This window comes from Panthera onca, chromosome D1 (genome assembly GCF_046562875.1).
Source record: "Panthera onca isolate mPanOnc1 chromosome D1, mPanOnc1 haplotype 2, whole genome shotgun sequence".
Lineage (NCBI taxonomy): Eukaryota > Metazoa > Chordata > Mammalia > Carnivora > Felidae > Panthera > Panthera onca.
In genome coordinates this window covers 44,185,315-44,209,213 of record NC_138348.1, presented here as the reverse complement: position 1 = coordinate 44,209,213, position 23,899 = coordinate 44,185,315, and the positions used below count along the sequence as shown (strand labels likewise).

The 23,899-nt window shown below is 39.1% G+C and overlaps 1 protein-coding gene and 1 long non-coding RNA gene across 2 annotated transcripts in view; both read left to right on the top strand.

Moving 5' to 3' along the window:
- The window catches only part of PDE3B (phosphodiesterase 3B), a 175,208-nt gene extending 151,875 nt beyond the window's left edge, over positions 1–23,333 (top strand). Inside the window, exons 12-16 of the mRNA XM_078433255.2 lie at positions 5,724–5,923; positions 14,553–14,756; positions 16,596–16,757; positions 19,578–19,833; positions 20,766–23,333. Coding sequence (XP_078289381.2) covers positions 5,724–5,923; positions 14,553–14,756; positions 16,596–16,757; positions 19,578–19,833; positions 20,766–20,980 — 1,037 coding nt within the window. The 3' untranslated portion in view covers positions 20,981–23,333. The remainder of the gene's footprint in view (positions 1–5,723; positions 5,924–14,552; positions 14,757–16,595; positions 16,758–19,577; positions 19,834–20,765) is intronic.
- Positions 9,925–11,241, top strand: LOC132661492 (uncharacterized). The gene is made up of 2 exons (XR_009602255.2): positions 9,925–10,130; positions 10,377–11,241. It is a non-coding gene; the product is annotated as an uncharacterized LOC132661492 (long non-coding RNA).
- Positions 23,334–23,899: the final 566 nt, after the last annotated feature.

Sequence of the window (23,899 nt, the reverse complement as noted above, 5' to 3'; positions counted from 1 at the left end):
AATCACCATAGGGGCTTATGGAATTTAGAGGATAAAAGGACTTTTGGTCTGGGCCCACCTCATAAGTATCAGTTCTCTGAACCCACCCATCTGAATGCATAGCTCAAATAAACATACTGAGCAACTGGGCAGAACCCCTCCATTAATTCCTCAGTCTTTGCAGAGAGCACCATCATGGTAAAAAGGGTCAAATGGAATCCCCTGAAATTGCCTCATTCTAACAAAGTAGTGAACCAAAGCAACACCGTATTACTGGATGGATTGCATCCAGAAATTAGTGCCATTATGAAATACTTATAGGTGCAGAATTTGTGATTTCCATCACGTTGCCATTCATCTTGGTATTTTGACTTTTACACAAGATGAATGGATCTTGGGAAATGATGGTAGATTATTCTAAATTTCATCAGGTGGTGATTCCAGTTGCCACAGTTATTCCAGATATGATCATCTTTTGAATAAGTCAACCTAATTTATAAAGATTCTGTACCAGGTTGGGTGATTGATTTTGTCTGATCCTTATTATCAAGAGGAGATAAGGTTCCTACTGTATGTGAGAGGATGTATATCAGTAACCTAGGGGATTTTTTTGGCCTTTTTGGTACTCCTATGTCCAATGACAAAAGATAATGAAAAACTACTAATCCAGTATCATAGGATCACAGTAGTGCAGAGCCTTGAAAATATAGGTCATTCCACTAGGCAAAGAACCATGATCACTAGAGATGCTAGCTGAGGACAAAGGGAAAATGGAATGGGTAGTGGGATAAGAAAATGATAACTCTGAACTATAGCTATGTGACCAGTCACAGAAGTGAAGTCTATAATAGCCACATGTGTTTTTCCTCATTGCCATGTATTTATTTTACATAATAAACAAGTTTTTTCTTTCTCTTTCTCATTCTCCTACCACCCAATGTTGATGGACATTTGGGTTCTTTCTACTTTGGGGCTGTTATGAATACTGCTATGAGTATTCATGTACTAGTTTTTGTGTGGATATATGTTTTCATTTCTCTTGGGCATACACCTAGCTGTGGAATTGCTGGGTCATAAGGTGATTCTGTGGTTAACAGTTTGAGCATCCGCCAAACTGTTTTCTAAGGGGGCTACACTATTTATATTCTCATCAACAATGTATGAAGATTCCTTTTTTTTTTGTCACTTGTTATTATCTTTTTTAAAAAGCTTTTTTTATGTTTATTTATTTATTTAAAAAAATTTTTTTAACCTTTATTGATTTTTGAGACAGAGAGAGCATGAATGGGGGAGGTTCAGAGAGAGATGGAGACACAGAATCTGAAACAGGCTCCAGGCTCTGAGCTGTCAGCACAGAGCCTGACGTGGGGCTCGAACTCACGGACTGTGAGATCATGACCTGAGCCGAAGTTGGACACTCAACCGACTGAGCCACCCAGGCGCCCCTGTTTATTTATTTTTGAGAGAGAGAGAGCACAAGGAGGGGAGGAGCAGAGAGAGAGGGAGACACAGAATCCAAAACAGGCTCCAGGCTCCAAGCTATCAGCACAGAGCCTGATGTGGGGCTCGAACTCACAAACCTTGAGATCATGACCTGAGCCGAAACCGGATGTTCAACCGACTGAGCCACCCAGGCACCCCAGTTATTATCTTTTTGATAGCCGTTCTAGTGACTCTGAAGTGGTATTTCATTGTGGTTTTCATTGCATTTACTTAATGGCTACTAATGTTGAATGCCTTACCATGTGTCTGTCTTCTGTGAAGAAATGTCTATTCATGTCATCCATTTTTAAATTTGGTCATTTGTCTTTTTATTACTGAGCTGTAAGAGTTCTTCGTATATTTTGAATATAAGTCCCTTATCAGATTGATTTGCCCCTATTTTCTGCCATTCTGTGAGTTGTCTTTTTACTTTCTTGATAGTGTCTATTGAAGTACAAAAAGTTTTAATTTTGATGTTTAATTTATCTAATTTTTCTTTAGTTGCTCATGCTTCTGGTATCATGTCTAAGAAGGGTTTTGCCTCACCTAAGATCATGAAGATTTACCCTACGTTTTCTCCTAAGAGTTTCTTAGTTACAGCCATTAAGTTTAGGTCTATGACCCATTGGAACTAATTTGGGGGGATGGATAAAGGAAGAGATCTAACATTCTTCTGCACATGGATATCCAGTTGTCCCAGAACCATTTGTTGAAAAGAGTTCTTTATATATTCTCCACATAGTCGGCCCTTAAATGTTATTAAATGAGTTTCTACCTTAAAAAATTATGAGCATTAAATGAAACGACATGTATGAAAGAATCTAGCATCATACATGGCACATAGATAACTCTCAACAAGGTCTTGACACCCTTCTACAAAATCAGTTGGCCATAAATATGAGGGTTTATTTCTGGATTCTCAGTTTTATTTTATTGATTTGTAGGTCTGTCCTTATGCTGGTACTATGTTATCTTCATTGCTAGAGCTTTGTTAGTAAGCTTTGAAATTGTAAGTTTAAGTACTCCAACTTTGTTCTTCTTGTTCAAGATTGTTTTGGCTATTCTGGATCTCTTGTATTTCCATATGAATTTAAATTCAGCTTGTGAATTTCTATAAATAATAGCTAGGATTTTGATAGGGATCGTGTGGAATCTGTAGATCATTTTGGGGGAGTATTGCCACTTTAACAATACTAAGTCTTCTGGTCCATGAACATGGGTATTTTTTCCACTTATTTAAGTCTTCTATAATTTATTTTAACAGTATTTTTTAGTTTCCAGAATACTAGTTTTGTACTTTTGTTAAGTTTATTCCTAAGTATTTTATTCTTTTTGATGCTAGTGTAAATAGAATGGTTTTCTTGGGCTTAGTTTTTGATTATTCATTGCTATCATATGTAAATACAGTTGATCTTTTTGCATAAAATGATTTTTTAGATCTTGCAACCTTGATCATCTTTATTAATTCTAATAGCTTTTTGGTGGATTTCTTAGGATTTTTCTATATATAACCTCATGTCACTTATAAGTAGAGATAGTTTTACCTCTTTGTTGTGTGTTGGTCTCAGCCTGTCAATAACCAGTGCTGTGGCTGGACCAGCCTTTGTGGTTATTATGACTGCAAGATGCCCTTTAGCAATAACCACCACGCAACTTTGAAAAAATAAAGGTTTATTATAAGAATTAAAAATTACACAGCATAGCTGGGACCACATAGCAAGGTCACAGGGGGAGACAGCATGTGCACAAGCATGCAAGTGGATACACCTGGGGTTCTGCTTTTTATTGGGGTCAAGGTTGGCGGTTTCACTGGCTCACTCTTTATTGGTGAATTTAAAACATAAAAGCAGGAACTTAAAGCATGGGTAGAGAGAAAACCAGCAGCCCAGATGATCAGTTATTGAAATCAAGATTTCTAGAAGTGGCCTGGCTTTTTATCTAGACAGGTGGCTGACAGGGTATTTCTTTGAGATAGCCATTTTTATAGTAGATGCCTCTTTGAAATGGATGCTTTGGAGATCAAAGCTTAATCCAGGCACTTATGTTACAAAAAGGGGGGGAAAAAAACTGTCAGAGTTTTTTCCAGTCTGGTTGTCTTTTGCTGAGGCCTCCTTTTAGATTAATCAGCAAATTAAAAGAATCACCATTTTCTGAAAGAAAGTAAACAAGTGGAATCTGTAATAGTTAGGTTTATTTTTTTTTAACGTTTATTTTTGAGACAGAGAGAGACAGAGCATGAACGGGGGAGGGGCAGAGAGAGAGAGGGAGACACAGAATCGGAAACAGGCTCCGGGCTCTCAGCCATCAGCCCAGAGCCCGACGCGGGGCTCGAACTCACGGACTGTGAGATCGTGACCTGAGCTGAAGTCCGACGCTTAACCAACTGAGCCACCCAGGCGCCCCAATGTAATAGTTACGTTTAATTGTCCTTGCCAGCCATTTTATTTTTCACACTATTACTTTCACGTTTAACCAAACAACAAAGAAACATCAATATATTAAGATCCTAATGTATCAATTCTAAGTAATTACTGAGTTTAAAAGGATGTCTTTTGCTATTTTTGCTATTTTATATATATACATTTATAATTCTATAGGAAATCTGGAATGCATATACTATACATAAACTAATTCAAATTATTGGCTGATATTTATAACTAAAATCTTATTAGAAATTTGAATATTTAGGGGCACCCAGATGGCTCAGTCAGTCACGCGTCCAACTTTGGCTCAGGTCGTGATCTTGCGATTTGTGAGTTCAAGCCCCGTGTTGGGCTCTGTGCTGACAGCTCAGAGACTGGAGCCTGCTTTGGATTCTGTCTTCCTCTCTCTCTGCCTACCCCCCCCCCCCCACTCACACTCTGTCTCTGTCTCTCTCAAAAATAAAAATAAACATTAAAAATGTTTTTAATTAAAAAGAAATTTGAGTATTTAAATATATCTTTACCCATACATTTAACTGTCTTTTTAAAAGTTCTAGTGGGGGTGATTCTAAACCTCAATTTAATTAAATATATAAACAGCATAAAAATGAGGTATCTTTATAATTCACTAGTGTGTATTAAAGTTATTATGTGAAATTCATGTGATGGCAAATATTTTGAGTGAGATAAATTATGATCAAGATCGTTTTAGGGGTGCCTGGGTGGCTCAGTTGGTTAAGCGACTGACTCTTGGTTTCGGCTCAGGTCATGATCTCGCAGTTTGTGAGTTTGAGCCCCACGGTGGGTGGGCTTTGTATTGACAGTATGGAGTCTGCTTGGGATTCTCTGTCTCCTCTCTGCCCCTCCCCAGCTCGCTCGCTCACTCTTTCTCTCTCAAATAAATGAACTTAAGGAAAAAAAAAAAAGAGCATTTTGGACTTTGACAGGCCAGGACATTATTCCTAGTTTCCACTGATGAAGACAATGAATGAAATTTTGTATCTCTTTAATATCTTTGTGGTTTTATTTGCTGTCTAGTCTAAATATGGCTTATTTTTTTTCTTGTACTTTAAGATTATTTTAGCGAAAGTAGAGAATGACCATTTAAATAGATAAAGGCACTAAAATACAAAAACAATTTAAGAAATCCATGGTGTAAGATATTAAGACACTGAAAGCATAGTGCTGATAGTGAAAATATTGGTTCTAACTGGAGGATAAAAAGAGAATTATGTTAAATGAGACATTCCTCAGTTTTTGATGTCTTTTCATTTTCCATAATTTTTCTTGCCATCATCTTATAAGGGGCTTCATGGAAGGAAAAAGAGAAGGGGAAGAGTTGTAGTCTGGGCTACAAATGAAATGTAATCTTTCTGGATAAGATTTGAAATGCATCTATATTGAGAAGCTTAGTTTGTTAATCTATTAAGTTCCTAAATCTCCATACTGTTTTCATGAAATTTTATTCTCCAGCTTGCTTTTTTCCTGTTACTTCCTATGCCCTGGCCATTATCTCTAGCCCTTAAATAACAAATGTTTAGAAACCGGAGGTTTTTAAAAATTTTTATTAGCCTGAGTAAGAGAGCATCATAAAGACCTCAGAATGTCTCATAAAGCAAGTGACTTCAGCATCATGTTTAACATTTTTTGTCTCTAGTAGCATGTATGTTGGAAATAAAAGACTGTTGTAAGTCCTTGTTTATAAATAGAGTTTCTTTCTTTGATTAGTCAATAAGTAAGCTAAATAATCTTATTTCCAATGGGGAATCCTGTCCTTAGTCTCATTGTAAGTGAGTCTCATTGTAAGTGTAATGCTGGTGTATTTTGCTTGTTCCTCAGATTCGGATGGTAGAATGAACCCTGGGCAAATTGCCTACATTTCTTCAAGGAGCTGCTCTATTCCAGATGAGAGCTATGGGTGCCTTTCTGCAAACATTCCTGCACTGGAATTGATGGCTCTCTACGTGGCAGCTGCCATGCATGATTACGATCACCCAGGGCGGACAAATGCATTTCTAGTGGCTACTAATGCCCCTCAGGTAGGAAATATTTTCTTAGAAAGTTTAAAAAGCAATTCTCAAATGTTACAACCATGTTGTAGATCCTTTTGTTAAACCATCCTTCACTCCAGTCAGAAAGCCATTCCATGTACGTTGTAATTAATCGGATTTTAACACATGACATTGACATGATTGACATGATGTGTGCTCAAGAATTAAGAAGCCATTACCGTCTTCCACTGGAAAATAAAATGTTCAGGAAAGAGTGACTCACTGTTTTATGAAATTCTGGAATTCTTGTCAATATTTTTCCCTTTGGTCAAATTGATGAGGCTGACTAGATGGAAAACTTACTCTTCCTTCTTCCTTTCTATGGCTAAAAACCTAATGATGAAGAACTATCATTTTTGTTGTTTTCCTCTTTTGCCCTTAATACTCAGACTCTAAATCTCTCTTCTAGTACCACATTGTTTTTGTATCCAATACAGCTGATGAGGTGCAAGATTCCTTTACGGTCAAAATTTTCACAGAACGTAGGAGTTGCCAACAAATGGATACTGTAATTGCAGTAGCTTTACCCACTAGGACTTGGGACTAAATCCTTGGTTCTAAGTGGTCGTGGGTGTTTGTTTAGGCTGGCGATTCCTGAAATGTCATCTTCGTGCTTGTAACTGCGTGCCTTACAAAGAACAAATCGTCACTTGGCTGAATTTCTTACGTCTTCACTTCACTGCTCTAGGTATAAACCTCACTTCTGATTTTTTTCGTCTTCAGTAGTCATCCTCTTTGTCACTTCTCTTTCACACACTCTCACTCTTTAAAATATAGGAGATAGATTCTCTAGACAGAACAAGAATAGGATTCAGAGACAAGAGAGAGAGGGTTAACAATGTTATGAAACTCACTTCTCCAATGGGACTTTATTAATAGCTCATGTTTTCCACAGGTAACTTTTTAAAGAATTTCCATCGAGGGGCACCTGGGTGGCTCAGTCGGTTAAGCGGCCGACTTCGGCTCAGGTCGTGATCTCGCGGTCCGTGAGTTCGAGCCCCGCATCAAGCTCTGTGCTGACAGCTCAGAGCCTGGAGCCTGCTTCTGTTTCTGTGTCTCCCTCTCTCTCTGCCCCTCCCCTGTCCGCGCTCTCTCTCTGCCTTTCAAAAATGAATAAATGTTTAAAAAAATTAAAAAAAAAAAGAATTTCCATCGAGATATAATTATTTGCACTCTAAGAATTATGAACTAAGGAGCACATATTTCCTCATTTGCTGTACCAGTCCCACAGGAAGCCTGTGCATTGTCTCTTGCCTCATGCCTCATCATCTTTGACAACCCTGGTCCCGTCATGAGTCAAAGAGCTGGACACAGGTGGCACAATGCAGAAAGCACTGGTCTTGAGATCAAGAGACCTGAGTTTGACTTCTTATTACCAAGTTACTAGCTGTGTGACCTTAGATAAGTCACCCTTGTGTCCCTGAACCTCAAAATATGTACCGAATCTGATTAAAGGCAAAGAGATCACAACGAGAAGTTTTCTACTATTTCATATGTTTGAGAGGCTCCCGAATCAGATATCATGTAGACGGAAATTACTTGCTGTTCACTCTTGGCTTGACGTCTTTCATTAGCTTTGAGTATAGGTGAGTCAGACTTATTACCTCTCCTCCAAAGGATATGGCAAGTGAGAGAATCTGTGTTATTTCTCTCCCATGCAGATAAAACAGTAATGAATGAATATAATTTATACAAGTTATATGCTCAAAATGGTTGTCCTAATCAAAATAAAAATATGAAGTCTGGATAGAGTATGAGTAACACACGTTATTTCTAACTTCTCATTGTTAAGGATGGCCAAATGATGAAGTGATGGGAGGTGTCAGAATAGAAAAGAAATTGATATGGAATCCAGTTACTGGAAAAGGATAGCCTTCCAACCAGTCTCCTTGCTTATGTCTGACTCCCTTTCAGTCTGTTCTCAACTCCTAGGAGCCAGAGTAACACTGTTTAAATGTGAGTTACATCACTTTCTGTTCCAAAGCCTCCAGGGGCTTTCACGCCACTCCTAGTAAAAGTCATTGTAATGGCTCAGAAGGTCATATGTGACTTAGCTCCTATTAATTTTTCCGTCTTTATTCACCCAGGTCCAGCCTCCTTGGCCTCCTTGCTATTTTCTCCTGTATCCTAGGCACACTGCACACTCCCTTCTGAGAGCCTTTGCACTTTCTGTCCTCCCTGCCGGGAGTGTCTTGCCCCACACATCTGTACAGCTCACTCTGTCACCTCCTTCCATTGAAAATTTCAAAAGCCCCTTTCTGACACTCATGAGGTTCCTTCCCTGCTTTATTTCTCTCAGTAGCAGTGCTCATTCAGCATGCTGTGTATTTGGTTTATTGCCTGTCTCTCCTCAGTGGAATATGTCTTCATGAGACCAGGGATTTCCGTCTTTTAGTCCCTAATACCTAGAATAGTACCTAACACATAAAAGTCGCTTAGTAAATATTTGTTGAATGTTGAAGGATGCCTGATTTCTTTGCTCTGCAGGACCGCTAGCTTGTCTGAAATATATTCTGTTCTTCCTAAAGTAATGAGATGCACGAGACCTTGTTCAGCTAGGGCATGTGAGATAAGGACTCTTCTGTGAAAGCGTGCGGCATGTTTATTAGGTAATAAAGTAGGTTCTTTCGTCTTGGGAAGCTCAGTGGGTCTAATTAGGCCATGATTAGTGAAAAATGTTGTAGCTCCAGTGGCAGTGTGCAATACCATCAACTGGATCAAACCTTCATTCTCATGGTAAGGAAAGTACGCTGGGAAGACACAGGAGGATTATTTTAAATCCTTGCCATGAAAGAAGGTGAAACATTTAGCCAGGGTTATCCTGAGGAGATGCCAGTATTAAAATTCTAAGAGATTTCTGAGCTGTTTCCAGATGAAAAGCTGGCTCAAAGATGGAAATTAGCGCTTGAGATTAGAGTTTCAGAATATCTTGATGATATTTGGGGTAAAAGGAAACAATTTCTTAAATAATTTTTAATGTTTTTATTCTTGAGAGAGAGAGACTGTGAGCAGGAGAGGGGCAGAGAGGAGGGGGACAGAGGATCTGAAGCGGGCTCTGCGCTGACAGCAGAGAGCCTGATGTGGGGATCCAGCTCCCTAACCATGAGATCATGACCTGAGCTTGGATGCCTAACTGACTGAATCACCCGGGCACCCTGGAAACAAAATTTTAAGTTGAGATTTGTAAATCCAAGACAGTCATAAATGTTTTGTCCCCTCAAAGCATGGATCAAGATACTGACTAAACACACATGCATTTGACTCCTCATTACAACAGAGAAAAGAATAGGCGGGGAAGGGTATTATCAGAAGATGAAAGAATTTTCCAGAAGTTTTCATTTCTGGGAAATGAAAAACAGATAAATATTGAGAGATAAAAGTATACTAGAGGGGGCTACAGCCTAAGTGGAACCCTACAGAGACTTCTGATGCCATTTGCCCCAGCTTGCTCTGCACACACACACACATACATGAACGTGTGCCTGTGGGCCCCCAACCCCTATACACGTACACTATACATCTTTAAGTAAAGCTACTGCAATCCTGCATTTACCTCCAGGCAGAAAACTCCTTTCTCAGAGATTGAAGGAAACTTCCAGGAGAGAATAAGAATTACTAGTGTAAGTATTAGTACTCCACATTCTCATTCTGGAAACCTAACAGCTGGCACCTGGTCTCATAGCTCTAAGGCAAAACCTGCTGAGTAACAGACCCCGTCCACATTCACAGACTTCTTACTCATCCTTCCTAATTTTTTTTTTTTTTTTTAATTTTTTTTTTTTCAACGTTTATTTATTTTTGGGACAGAGAGAGACAGAGCATGAACGGGGGAGGGACAGAGAGAGAGGGAGACACAGAATCGGAAACAGGCTCCAGGCTCTGAGCCATCAGCCCAGAGCCTGACGCGGGGCTCGAACTCACGGACCGTGAGATCGTGACCTGGCTGAAGTCGGACGCTTAACCGACTGCGCCACCCAGGCGCCCCTCATCCTTCCTAATTAAAGAGGCGACTCGACAACAAAACATACACAAGCGAACCTAGAATTCTTGTTTTTTAAATATCAACAGATAACTAAGGATTAGTAGACATGAACCATTAACCAGTAGCTTGGAAAGAAAAGGCTAAAATGGACAGAGTAACCAAATACAGGGGAAAAAATCCAGGGAATAGAAAAACCCTTAAGTTTTTTAAAAGGTATTCTCAGGGGGCGCCTGGGTGGCTCAGTCGGTTAAGCGTCCGACTTTGGCTCAGGTCATGATCTCACGGTCCGTGGGTTCGAGCCCCGCATCGGGCTCTGTGCTGACAGCTCAGAGCCTGAAGCCTGTTTCAGATTCTGTGTCTCCTTCTCTCTGTGACCCTCCCCCGTTCATGCTCTGTCTCTCTCTGTCTCAAAAATAAATAAACATTAAAAAAAAATTAAAAATAAAAAAAAAATAAAAGGTATTCTCAGAATTTGAGAAACACTGCATCCCTAAGAACAAGAAGCTATGAGAAAGGAAGCATCAGAGAACAAGTTAGATCTCTTAGAAACTAAAAATATTACTGCAAAAATTTTTAAAATGCAACACAAGCATGGAAGTAAACTCCAGGTAATGTCTCCCAGAATGCAGGCTGAGAAGATAAAGAGGTGGAAAATGTAGGGATGGGGGAAAAAAGGGGCACAGTGGACCAGGTCAAGAACTGACCATGGGGAGTTGCAGAAAGAGACAGGTCATTGGATTGAAGGGGTTCTCCATGTGTCAGGGAGGCTGAATGGGGGGAAAGAACACGAACAACCTGTACATGGGGTGCCATGGTAAAATTTCAGAGTAACAAAGGTTTTCTTTACAAAAGGAATTCCTGAGAGAATAACAGCACACTTATAAAAGAACAAAAATCCAACTGGCATTGTATTTCAGCAACAGTGGATGCTCAAGAGTACTGGAATAAAGTTTTCAAAATTCTAAGGGAATTCATTTATTTGTACAACAAACATCAGTGCCCACTGTGAGAGAGGTGCTATTCTAGGCATTATTATTGAACAAAGCAGGCAAAAAAAAAAAAAAAAAGTTCTGCCTCTGTACAACTTGCATCCTGGTAAAGCAAGAAAAACAAGATAATAGAGTGTGTCTGGGTGGCAGAGAGATGATGAGGTTGTAAGTGCTGGGAAAGAACTAACACAGCGGAGGAAATGGGAAGTGCTGCTGTAAAGATGGTTTTCAAGTTTTCTGATTTCTGATTATTTTCGAGATTTCTGTATCAAGCTAAGCTACAGCTGAGCATTAAGAGCAAAACAAAGAGAATCTCCGACATACGAAGATTTTTTAAACAAGATTAAATAAGGCATGTCCCTGTTCATCCTTAGAAAGTTACTTTAAAAAGTGTCTTAGCAAAACAAAGGTGACAGGGAAGGCGAAGGATCTTAAAAGATACAGGATTGCCAGAAATTTTAGAACAAACCCAGATCTTTGGGGTAAAGGGATCCCAAAATGACAACTATTTATCATGACTATTTCTTTAGAGAGAAGTACCTTTTCTTTTCTTTTTTTAAAACTAGCTCCTTTGTTTTCTGCCACACCTGATTTACTACCTGTACTGGATTCTTTTTTAAGAACTTTTTTTAAGTGGAAACAAGTTTTCTTAATCCAAGATTTTTCACTTTTCAAAAGTACCCTCTTTAATCTCATGACTATGACCTAGACATTTTTAAAAGTTTCCTCCTGTTTCTTGTGTCTCAAAAGAGGACACTTGCTAGGGCCATACCACCCTGAACACACCCGATCTCGTCAAAAGGGGACATTGGTTCACATTTGTCAGCCTCTTCCTCTGTTTGATCGAAATCTTTCACATGTCTGATGGGTTTTCTCTCTTTGTTCACTTATTGAAAGGTGTTTATTATTTGTTAAGATTAATTCTATCAGTTTGTATTAAACCCTGTTGCAAATCTTTCCAACTCAAAAAGAAGGTGAAAAAGGAAGTTTATGATCAGCGGATTTGCTGTGCCAAATTAGAGATGTCATCGCCTGTGGGGTGAAGGAAGGGGATCCATAGCCAGAGACAGCAGGGATCAGGATGCTTCAGCACAAAGTCACAGGATGTCATTTACTGCAGCTCCAAGTTAGCCGGGGCCTGGTCTGCTTTCTCTGGTTGTGGTAGAGCCCTCGGTAAAAGCCAGCTGAGGCTTCACTATCTGTTCTTCCTGGAGTGTTTTTCTCGTTAAGTGTAAGCTTGGCTTATTGTTGTACGTTCTCACCCAGTATTCTTCCTCAAGTGGAGTGGACATTTGCCTCCTACTTACGGCTCCATGATGGTTTCTTGCCTCTGCTCATCTGTGAGGTAGTGGGTTTCTTGGGGTCCAGCGGAGGACTCCTTGCACTTGCTCTCCAGGTGGGTTTTTCCTTCTCATGCGATAACTTACTTGGCCTCTTCTCAATCCATTCCCACTTTCATCATGTCTTTGAGGTTTCCAGTACGGTGATAACATCTAGATTTTAATACTGATTCAGATTTTTTACCCCTCTTTTATACTTCTTTGGTAATTTCAAAGGGTAATTTGAATGGTGAAGGAATTCTGAACTTCATTATTTCTTTTACTTATCTTGCGAGCCAAGAGTTTATTAAGTCAGCTAGCTCTCCAGGGCACTTGTTACATGTTGTGCTTTATTGAGCTGGAAGTCGTATTGCTTTTTCCTGAACAGACAAAGCTGTTCTAATAGTTTATCCATCCTGATCAGATTTGAATACGAATTGGTTAAATCACTATGAAATACAAATTGACCCCTTAGGGAATCTTTGAAGCTTATTATTTCTCTTTGGGATTAATGATGTTTAGAAGTTGTAATAAGGTTACTATAAGATGCCTTTTTATTGACTTAATTGATATGTAACATTGTGAAAGTTTAAGGTATACATTGTGTTCATTTGATACACATGTTGTAATGTGATTACTATCATGTCACCTAATATCACATCTTTTTTGTGGTAAGTACCAACTTTTAAGTATATAATACCAGTACTAATAACTATAATCGCAATGCTGTACATTAGAGCCCCAGAACTTTGTGCTGTAACTGGACGTTTGTACCCTTTGACCAACATCTTTCTACTTCCCCCACCCCCTGGCAACTACCCTTCTGTGTTTCCATGAGTTCAGCTTTTTTAGATTCCACATACGAGAGATATCAAACAGTATTTGTCTTTTTTGACTTACCTCACTTAGCATAGTGCTCTCAAGGTCCATCCATGTTGTCTCAAATGTCAGGATTTTCTTCTTTCTCATGGCTGGATAAATATTCCATTACACACACACACACACACATATCAACACACATATACATATATACACACACCACATTTTTGTTCATCCCTCAATGGACATTTAGATTGTTTGCAGACTTTATATGGCCCATTACAAAGTTTAAATCATCACTGCTTTCATAAAATGCTGTAAAAAAACAATCAAATGGTGTTAAGTATCTATGCTTACGTTTAGACTATAGCTAATTTTCACAAATAACATGTAAACCTATTTAAGCTCCCAGAATATATATCTTAATGTAGATTGCATTCTATTTTTATCTGTCCTTCTTTTTCATTAACAAGAAGCTTTATGAAAACCAGGAGACAGGTTTTTATGTTTATCCCTAGCCTTTAGCACTGGCTGTGAAAGTTTTTAAAATAATTACTGTGCTTATTTAATAACCTTTTTTTTTTTTTCAACATTTTTTTTTTTATTTTTTATTTATTTTTGGGACAGAGAGAGACAGAGCATGAACGGGGGAGGGGCAGAGAGAGAGGGAGACACAGAATCGGAAACAGGCTCCAGGCTCCGAGCCATCAGCCCAGAGCCTGACGCGGGGCTCGAACTCACGGAACGCGAGATCGTGACCTGGCTGAAGTCGGACGCTTAACCGACTGCGCCACCCAGGCGCCCCTTTAATAACCTTTTTAATTGCTCAATTTTTAGAGGTAGAAGAGGCTCTGACAAATCTGTAAGTCACCGTTTTTTAACATCTGTATTCTAAAGTTCTAGAGTACTGAGGGACTTCCAGTAAAATGAGGTAGATGAACAGTGAAGGGTCCCATTCCACTTGAACCAGAGGATTTGTGCTTTTACCTGTGTCCTGCTTCTTGCTTACTCCCAGGGACAGTGTCAGGATGGGAGTACAGGCTGTGTCCTTCCCAGGCATGCGGGACTGCGACTCACCCGGGACACTGCTCCTGCCTCTTCTTTGGTCCTCACCACAGTGACTCCGTGCTAGCCGAAGAAGAGGAACGTGTCCCTAAATCTGCTGTGTCTCTCTAATGACTTTCCTAACAGAAGCTTTACTGATTTAATGAAGTGGACCTCAGATACCAACTTTACGTCTCTTGAGGGCAGCACGGTGTCTGCAAAGATGAACTTTGGAGACGAATTACCCTTTCACCTGCTAGATGTGCATGCTGGAAAGGGGTATCTTCCCCTTTCTGTACTTCAGGAGACTCATTTAGAAAATTATCACAACCCTTCTTCACAGATATTAAAATGGTTGGCATACAGTAGTTACTCATTGTTTATACTCTTCCAGCCTAACTCTGTTTATTATTACAGATTACTATCTCTGAGATGCCGGACTCATTTTCCTTATTACTTTTCAGGCAGTTTTGTACAACGACAGATCTGTTCTAGAAAATCATCATGCCGCATCAGCTTGGAATCTATATCTTTCTCGCCCAGAGTACAACTTCCTTCTTAATCTTGATCACGTGGAATTCAAGCGCTTTCGTTTTTTAGTCATTGAAGCAATCCTTGCCACAGATCTTAAAAAGCATTTTGATTTCCTTGCTGAATTCAATGCCAAGGTTTGTGTACATATTAATGTCTGGCTTCAAAGATGGAAATCTTTATTGTCAGTATTACTGATAAGTGTTTTTTAATGTTAAGTTAGACTTAATACTACTCATAAAGTCATAATGAGACCATATGCAAGACAATATATGTCAATATTTTTTTAAATAACATTTATTATAACATGTCCTAAAAAGACTGTCACTTGCTACATTTCCTTTCTGACACATAGACTTAAAACTTTCCTTCACATGGTGATAAGCCAATTAATGATTCAAAAAGCTTTTAGGGGCAGAGTGGAGAAAGTTGTGCACAGTGCCAACAAAGGTATCTTATGAAATTAAAGATGGGCTTCTCAGCCAGTTATACTCACCTCACTGCATCTGTTCATCCCCTCTTCACATTAGCGTTTAGCTGGCTGGTGTGGGAAAGGACTGTCCACTCTTCCACTGGAGTATAATGCTCTCATTGAAGAACGGCTGGGGTTGCCCACTGTGCGCGGTCGTCCAGCACAGAGTAAGGAAGGAACGGGTGAAAGTCCCTGCCGTTAAGAATTCGCATTCGATAGGGAATTGAGAATCACTGCCCTCATGTGATAGTGCTAGTCACTGGCATGTGTTCTACCCCTGAGACGTCAGGGGTGGAAAATGCTTTACAGACTCAGAGATTTACACAGCTTTACAGATTCTTGAGGGAAGGATGCTCTCTCTTTGGCTGGCAGGAAGCTGTTATTCCCTTGATGACATTTGTGACCTAAAGGAAAGGTGCACCTTCAGGGTAGGGGAACTGGTAACAAAGGAATACTAGATTTAACCCGCCGGGTGGAGACCCTGTATGTGGCTGTCATGATATTAATAAAATACTTAGAAAAATCAAAAAATTTATATGCCTTTAAAATTATTTTATAGCTGTATAGCTCTGTTAACTTTTATTTAATAATAAAAATGCATTTAAGTGCTTAAGTCAGAGTAACAGATGTTTGTTTTTACAGGTGCAAGATCAGCTAGCCCAGTACTTTTGAATCTGTGTTCCTCAGAGGTTTCTATTCTGTAGTCTCTCAGGAAAATGTCACATGAGTGGGGCTCTAGATCTCCTACACGGGTTCAATCAAAACAGCTCTCCTTTTAAGTGTTTTCTATAGTGACTTTGACAAAAAAGGGTTTGGTGCCTAAGACACTGCTAACGTTCAATAACCACTGATCTGGGCCATGTACTTTATTTTTTACAAGAGAAAATTTGAGTTTTTGGAAGGCATAGTAAGTTGCCTACTTAGTGATGATAATTACCATTTGTTTAAATAACAGTGTTAGCATATACTGTGATCTAGGCATTTTTCATTTATTAATCCTCATGGCAATATGGCTGGATTGGTACTACTTTTCCTATTTTATAGATGAAGAAATTTAGATTCAGGGAGATGAAGTCATTTTTCCAGTATCACACAATGAATAAATCGAGTCAGGATTTGAAACCATTGAGATCAACTTTTAAAACTTGTCTTCTTTCAACTATACCATATTTTCCTTTCACAGCTAAAGCCAACTTCTCTGTAGATCTTAAGTGTTCTGTAAAATTATAGTGTATATATTAAATTATATATTAATTACATATGTAATATATACACACAAGTTAAAATTTTGTGGTAATCACACATATTGAAACCACAGTTTCTGTTTTTATGATGTTCTGCTTCCTTAGAAACAAAATTAGAATGACACTTCAAAGTGCCATTCTACCATTAACCCATATTCCTTCCTATAATTTAGACAGGAAATAGTTTTAAGATACTTTTGGGGGGAAAAAACCCAACTCCTGTGCCCTCAAAAGCTAAAATAATTGTTTTTCCAACCCAGGCCAATGATGTAAACAGTAACGGTATAGAATGGAGCAATGAAAATGATCGCCTCTTGGTATGCCAGGTGTGTATCAAACTGGCAGATATAAATGGCCCAGCGAAAGTTCGGGACTTGCATTTGAAATGGACAGAAGGCATCGTCAATGAATTTTATGAGCAGGTAGGTTGAAACGTGAGATTGGAGGGATTTTTGAGAGCCGCCATCTGAAGATGCTAGTCTTTTGGATTTGGGTAAGCCACATCGAGTGTTTGAAGTCTGTTTGCTTTGACCAAAAATGGTTAGAAGTTGTTGAATTTGCTCTGGTCTTAGTGTTTTCTCAGCTCTGTTTTGCTCTTGCTGCTAAAACTTAAAAAATATCTTATTGCCTATCTGACATGGGTCGAATGTCCCTTGAGTCAAGAGGTAAGGCTACACTACATTAGGATTCCAAGATTGCTTTCAAAACCGAGTGCCTGCAACCTAGGATCATTTATTTCCAGATGCAAATGTTTTTAATTGATTCAGGGTATACTTAGATTATATATTAAAGAATATCAATCCATTTCCAATTCTGCTACAGAAAGACTGCCTTAGAAACATCAACTGGATAAAAGTCCTGGCAGAGGGTAAGACATTTGAGGGCTAGAAATGGAGATAAAGGAGTTATTTCGTGGTTTTAAGGATTCAAAGATTTAAACATGCTCTTGTAGGTTTTAAAATTTTGCCTTTAAAATAATACTGTACCCAAATGCACTTGTATGCCCAACATGCAGCAAAGCCAATCACTGAGATATTGAGTGAGCAGCAAGGAAAGGGTTGGAGAAGTAGCCACACTAGGAGATTGGAGCTCAGGCCTCAAATTTGCCTTCTCAGAGTGGAAGAGTGTGGAATATTTAAAGGCAAACAGAAAGGATCTGGGCAAAAGGGAGCGGAGCTATGTATTTCAAAATCAGATGAAGGAAGTTAATAAGTAGAGAAGGTTGAAGTTCATTTAGACCCAATTTATATTATACCTTTTTTTGAAGTTTTTTTTTTTTATTTTGAGAGAGCAAGCAGGGGAAGGTCAAAGAGAGAGAGGTAGAGAGAGAATCCCAAGCAGACCCCACACCACCAGCATGGAGTCCGACACAGGGCCCAAACTCACCAACTGCAGGATCATGACCCGAGCCAAAATCAAGAGCCAGATGCTCAACTGACTGAACCACCTAGCTGCCCCTATAATATGATTATTTTTAAAGTATACAGAATTCTCATTAAACAAAGTTAGAATCCATGCTGGGAGGTTGAATCCCAGGTGTTTTGTTTTTTTTTTTTTTTTTAACCAGCAATGTGATCTAGGATAAATTACTTAACCTCTCTGCGCCTTAGTTTCTCCATTGATAAAATAGGAATATTTGATGGGATCACCTCATAAGATTGCTGTGAGGATTAGATGAATTAATAAAGTTCTTAGAACAGTTCCTGACGCCCAAATGATCAATAAATGTCAGCTTTTGTAATTCCAGGTTTATTACTAAACATATTATTTCAGACAATTTTATTTAATCTAAGTTTCATTATTCATCTTTAGAACAAAAGGTCATCTGACACCCTACCACATGGAGTTATCATGAAGGTTATATGTGCTAACCTATAATGAAAGTCCTAGTCAACCTGCATCAACACTATTAAATTTCTTTCTCAATCTGGTTATGCTGTTAAACATCTTTTGGGTACAGATGCAAAATTCTAACCTTGACCAACTTTTTATTTTTTTGTTATCTTAGTTATCCTGTCTTTATACTCCTATATCCATTTAAGTGCCATGGGCTTAAAAAAACCAAACTCATTTAAAAAAAAAAAAAAGCAAAATTTAGGAAATTGTAGAATCCTGTGGGTAAACCCAACTGAGCTTTCTTTTTGGCAAACAATGGTTTTCTTCCTCACAGAAGATAAAATCATAGATTTCTAATCATGGGGCAATCACTAGGACAGTTTCTGGTTGTTTCCCTAGGACAATGCTGGCCCATCACATGGACACTCCTTGCCTACACAGTTTATACATTCTAGAGATTATTCATTCCCCACCAGTTCAAATCCTAGGAATGAAAATGTTCATCGTATCCTTTGGGGAATGCTCAGTACTGTGCTAAATACTTGACATAATAGTGCTTTTCATCCTCAGAGCAACCTTTTAAGTAGATTATTCAGATTTTACACATGAAATGGGCATAGAACTTGCTCAACACCACACAGGTTGTTGGTGGCAAAAGCAGGCTTTGAAACCACATCTGTCTGGGCTCCAATTGTGCTCTCTGAAGCCCTGGAGGGCACAGTGGGAGGGTATCAGAGGGCAGGCATGGGAGTGCTGCTTCTCTCCTCTGTCTGTTTTACATGCTAGGTTTTCTGATTCAGATTCATTAAAAGGATCTGCTATTAGAAAGGAGCAGGGTGTTGAAAGGCACTTACAAAATTCAACTCTACACATTGGATGTACAGTTTCCATGATACCATCTCCCCTTAGGAGAAGGGGAATCTATACGCGACATAGAATTTTGCAGGTTGTTAGGTTCATTGATTTTTTTTTTAATGTATATTTTTCCTGTAAACTGGTGAAGTGTGAAAATAGTCTCACTTAGAATTTCTCAAATATTGGAGGAATTCTTATAGTTAAAATGACAGTAATTAGACACTTCCTTGTAAAAATTATTTTGATGTAGACTATGCATATTTAGAAACCTTAAGACAGGGGTGCCTAGGTGGCTTAGTTGGTTAAGTGTCCGACTCTTGATTTCGGCTCCCATGCATGATCCCATGAACAGGGAGATGGAGCCCCACATTGGGCTCTGCACGGACAGGGGGGAGCCTGCCTGAGATCCCCTCTCTGGCCCTCCCTTACTCGCACATGCGCTCTCTCAAAATAAATGAATAAAAACTAAAAAGCAAGATAATTTTAACAGCAAAGCTCAGTGGTTATTCTTTCAGTAGCTACAAATGTACTTTTCTTTTTTAAATGATCAGGGAGATGAAGAAGCTAATCTTGGTTTGCCCATCAGTCCCTTCATGGATCGTTCTTCACCTCAACTAGCAAAACTCCAAGAATCTTTCATCACCCACATAGTGGGGCCTCTGTGTAACTCCTACGATGCTGCCGGCTTGCTGCCGGGTGAGTGGATAGAAGCAGAAGAGGATGAAGATGCCGAAAGTTGTTATGATGAAGAAGATGGCGAAGAATTAGATACAGATGATGAAGAAATAGAAGACAACTTAAATCCTAGTAAGAATGGAGGGATATTATAAATTCTCAAATGGATATTTGCAGTTAATAACCCTAAATTTGGATCTTTAAGATACAGATTCTGTAGTTCTGTCTGGAATAACTAGTAGCTCAATGTTCAGATTGAATAGTCTCTTGAGTAACTCCTGGGTGCCGTGCTGATGCCACGACACACGGTCTTGGTTGAAGTAGCCTCTCTCTGGGTATTGTCCTCCAGCCAGTTCGCTTCAGGAGGTTCCACCTGTGCAGCACAGTAGGGCTGTCACCATAGCTGACTGTGTGAGGTGAGTGGGCTCGAGGGGCCAGTCCTTGGACATCTGCTGCCTTTCTGGCTGTAAATGAAATCCATTATTTGCTCTTTAATGTCGAATTTAAATGAAATTATATCCGGCATTCCAAGCATGCTATAGCTGAGAACAGAGAGCATAATTACGAAGAACTAGCCCCCCACAACCCCAGTTGTCTTCAGGATCAGTATAGTGAAGAGTGGTTTTCTGCCACCACCATGTGAGCATCATCTTGGGCAAATGACTGGCTTCCAAAAATTATTTCTACTCATTGAAGCCGTAATAATTGTGTTTAATTCAGTACCTAAGTCCTAAAAAAACATCGTTTAAGTGCATTTTTTTATCACTTGAAATTTTAGTACTGTCCTCCCCTCTCACCCCACCCAGTCTTGCCTAATCCCTTTCTCTGCTTCATTTTCATCTGTTCATATTTAACCCCATCTTGTGTTTTGCTTCTTCATTTGCTTTTCTAGATCTTTCCATTAGAATATGAGCTCCACGGTGCAGAGATTATCTTACTGCATATTACTACAACCCCAGCGCCCTAGAGAAATGCCTGGAAAGTAATAGGCACTCAGATATTTAGTGAATGAATGATTGAATTGTTTTACTAGGATTAGAATCTGTCTGTTTTAAACTTCACAGAACCACGAAGGAGGAAGGGCAGACGGCGAATATTTTGTCAGCTAATGCACCACCTCACCGAAAACCACAAGATATGGAAGGAAATCATCGAGGAAGAAGAGAAATGTAAAGCTGATGGGAATAAACTGCAGGTGGAGAATTCTTCCTTACCTCAAGCAGATGACATTCAGGTCATTGAAGAAGCAGATGAAGAGGAGGAGAGACAGTTTGAATAAAAGAAAAGACATCTTGAAGAAGTCCCGAGGGCCATGCCCAGGGTCAGAAGTCCTCGCCTGGCACTGACCATGCGGACTCGCAGCCGCCCGCTCCCAGGTGGACGGGCCTGAGGACCGCGAGAGGACCCTCGCTGCGCTGGCAGCTCCCCGGTCCTGTGCACTTGCGGCACACGGACACGGACCGGACTAGTGTTCGTAAAGCGGGGCTTCCGTCGCTCGTGTTGCGAAGCTCTTCCTCGATGCCTCCACTGGTATCCACTTTGTCATAATAACGCTTTGCCAGGTAGTAAGCTCTTACTTCCATGAGGGGTAGCTAGAACTAAAAATTCACGGGACCTCAGTTTCCAAGATGGCCAGAACTTTTTGCTTTCATGAAAACATTTTCCACATGTGTCTTTTAGGTCTTTGAATGTGTGTGTGTGGGGGTGGGGGGAAGTCTGTGCCTGCCTAAAAAAGAACCCCGTGTTTGCCTTTCTGAGGGATCCGTTCAATGCAGTACACTGGCCAATGCCGTTCTCCCAGCTACGTTTATCCGTGAAAGACTGAATGACATTTGTCAAATACGACAAAATCCAGGCGCATCAGTTTGATGCTTTTCACCGTCGTGTGTTACCTTCTACGTGTGTTCTATTTCTGCTCCGAGTATTCAGGTTTGCCGTGGACAGCAGAAGTCTTAATTCCAGTCTCACTGACTTCATTCCGTGGTTGAATTTTTAAAGCTGTTCAGGTTTAAAAATGAAGGAATTGTATTGTTTAGTCAAAACTGTTCTTAGTACTCTTGCCCAGGATTAGTATTTTTCAATATTTAGTTAATATAAACAGACTTGTCAGAAGAAAAGAATTGCCCTGAAGATGTTAACTTTTTGTGAAGTGAGCATTTTCTCTCAGATCTCATAATTTGAGACTAATTAAAGTGGAGGAAAAGGAGAGGTCTTTTGCCTTACTGCAAAAATCAGACGAAGCTAATCCTATCGAAGATAAAGAACAACAGCACTGGTAGGAGTTCTAAAAGGCACAGTGAGTAATCAGAATATGTGCTTATCTCTAGATGCAGATCTTAGGTGTCATGTTTAGTCACTCTAAAACTGATGCTAATCTTTGTTAATTTCCTCCTGCCTTGAGACTACATGACAGAAGTGACCTGTGACTACTTAGTACTTCGAGAGCCCAACTGCAAGTCTAATTTTTAAGAAAGTAAATGGTGGGAAGACTTAATTGCAAAGAAAATGGTTATTTACAATATTCATGAACTCCTAGGGTACGGATAGCAAGATGGTAGACTACTTTGTTTTTTTTATTCTTGGAGACCATATTTTGGATCCATGTAGCTTTTGTAGACGGTAAAAACATTAATTTCCCAAGAGGATTTATTTACGTATGATGTCAGGCAGTTTCTTACCTACCTGGGATATTTGGCGTATCTCAAAGATATTAAAGATCTATAGAAGTGTTGGAAGTTTTGATCTTGTATAATATTTAATGAATCGCCGAGCTTTATTTATTAGACATGTTGAGTGCTCAGTTCCTTCCTGCCACTTTTGCTACCACTGCCACATGATTTGTAACCTGGTCGCACATTACTAAGTAATAAAATTTTAACTAATTTATTGAGTTTGCACTTACAATGTATATATCCTGTGCTTTTATTTCTCTAGTGCACATTTTGCATCCTAGGTATACTTATGCTATTGCAAAGCCCATGTCTATAAAATCACATGTGCTTACATGCTTAGTGAAACTCAGATTTCCTTTCTATTTTATTAAAATTTTGTATTGGGGTTAATGTATATATTTTCTCAAAAGGAAGATCTTATTAAAAATATTACTGAGAACTTCTTTTTAAATAACTTTTAAATTATTTAATCTTTGCTAAATAATTGACATGTTAAAATAGCCCAAAGAAACCTAAAACAAATTCATAAATTGTAAGAAATGAATGTGACTATATTAAGTACAGTGCTATGCTATTAAATGAAATCTTACTTGAAAAATTGCCACAAGCCATATTACATATCCTATTTTGGTTACTACTGAATCAGACTTTTATTTTGACTTTCATCATGAATTTAATATTGTTTTAAACTCACTGGTCTTAGAAATCTTGTAGTGCTGTAATATATTTATGTGCTTAGTGATACATTCTTTCTCCATAAAAAAAATTTTAAAGTTATTTCCTGATTTGAAGGCTGTTTCCTGCTATTCTTACTTTGTTGGTGCTGTTGACTTTTTCTGTTCTTATAAGAATCCTGTAAACTCTAGCACTGCTGAACTCAAAAATTTCTTCTCTCTAGATTGCATCTCATAGGAACAAACTTCACAAAAGAGATGAATAAAGCCAACTCTGGTTTCCTTATTATAGTTGCCAGACTAATCTGAACAGCTCTAGAGGGTGGGTGGGGATGGCGATTGGCCTGTGGAGCAGGGATGAACAGCTTCCCAGAGGAAAAAGTGATTTACCTTGGAGATAATTGCTTGTGGAAAGAAAACAACACTATGTGTAGAGGCCAAGACAAGCACTATCCTCACACTGGAGGGGGCCCAAAGGAGGTTTAGAGTGACTGAAAGGGAATAGTAGAGAGAGAGTGACTAATGAAGGGCGTGGCAAAGCATGACATGCCATTTAAGTATTTTTCCTTGAGGAACAACTAGAAAAGTTTTAATCTTGAAGAGGGACATGATTAGATTTACATTTTTTAAAAATAAAATTTATTTATTTTGAGAGATCGAGCAGGGGAAGGGCAGAGAGAGAGAGAAGCCTAAGCAGAATGTCCATACTGTCAGTGCCGAGCCCAATGCAAAGCTTGAACTCATGCACCATGAGATCATGACCTGAGCTGAAGTCAAGCATCAGATGCTTGAGCCCCTCAGGTGCCCCAAGATTCACATTTTTATGAAGATCAAATAACATACTATGTCAAA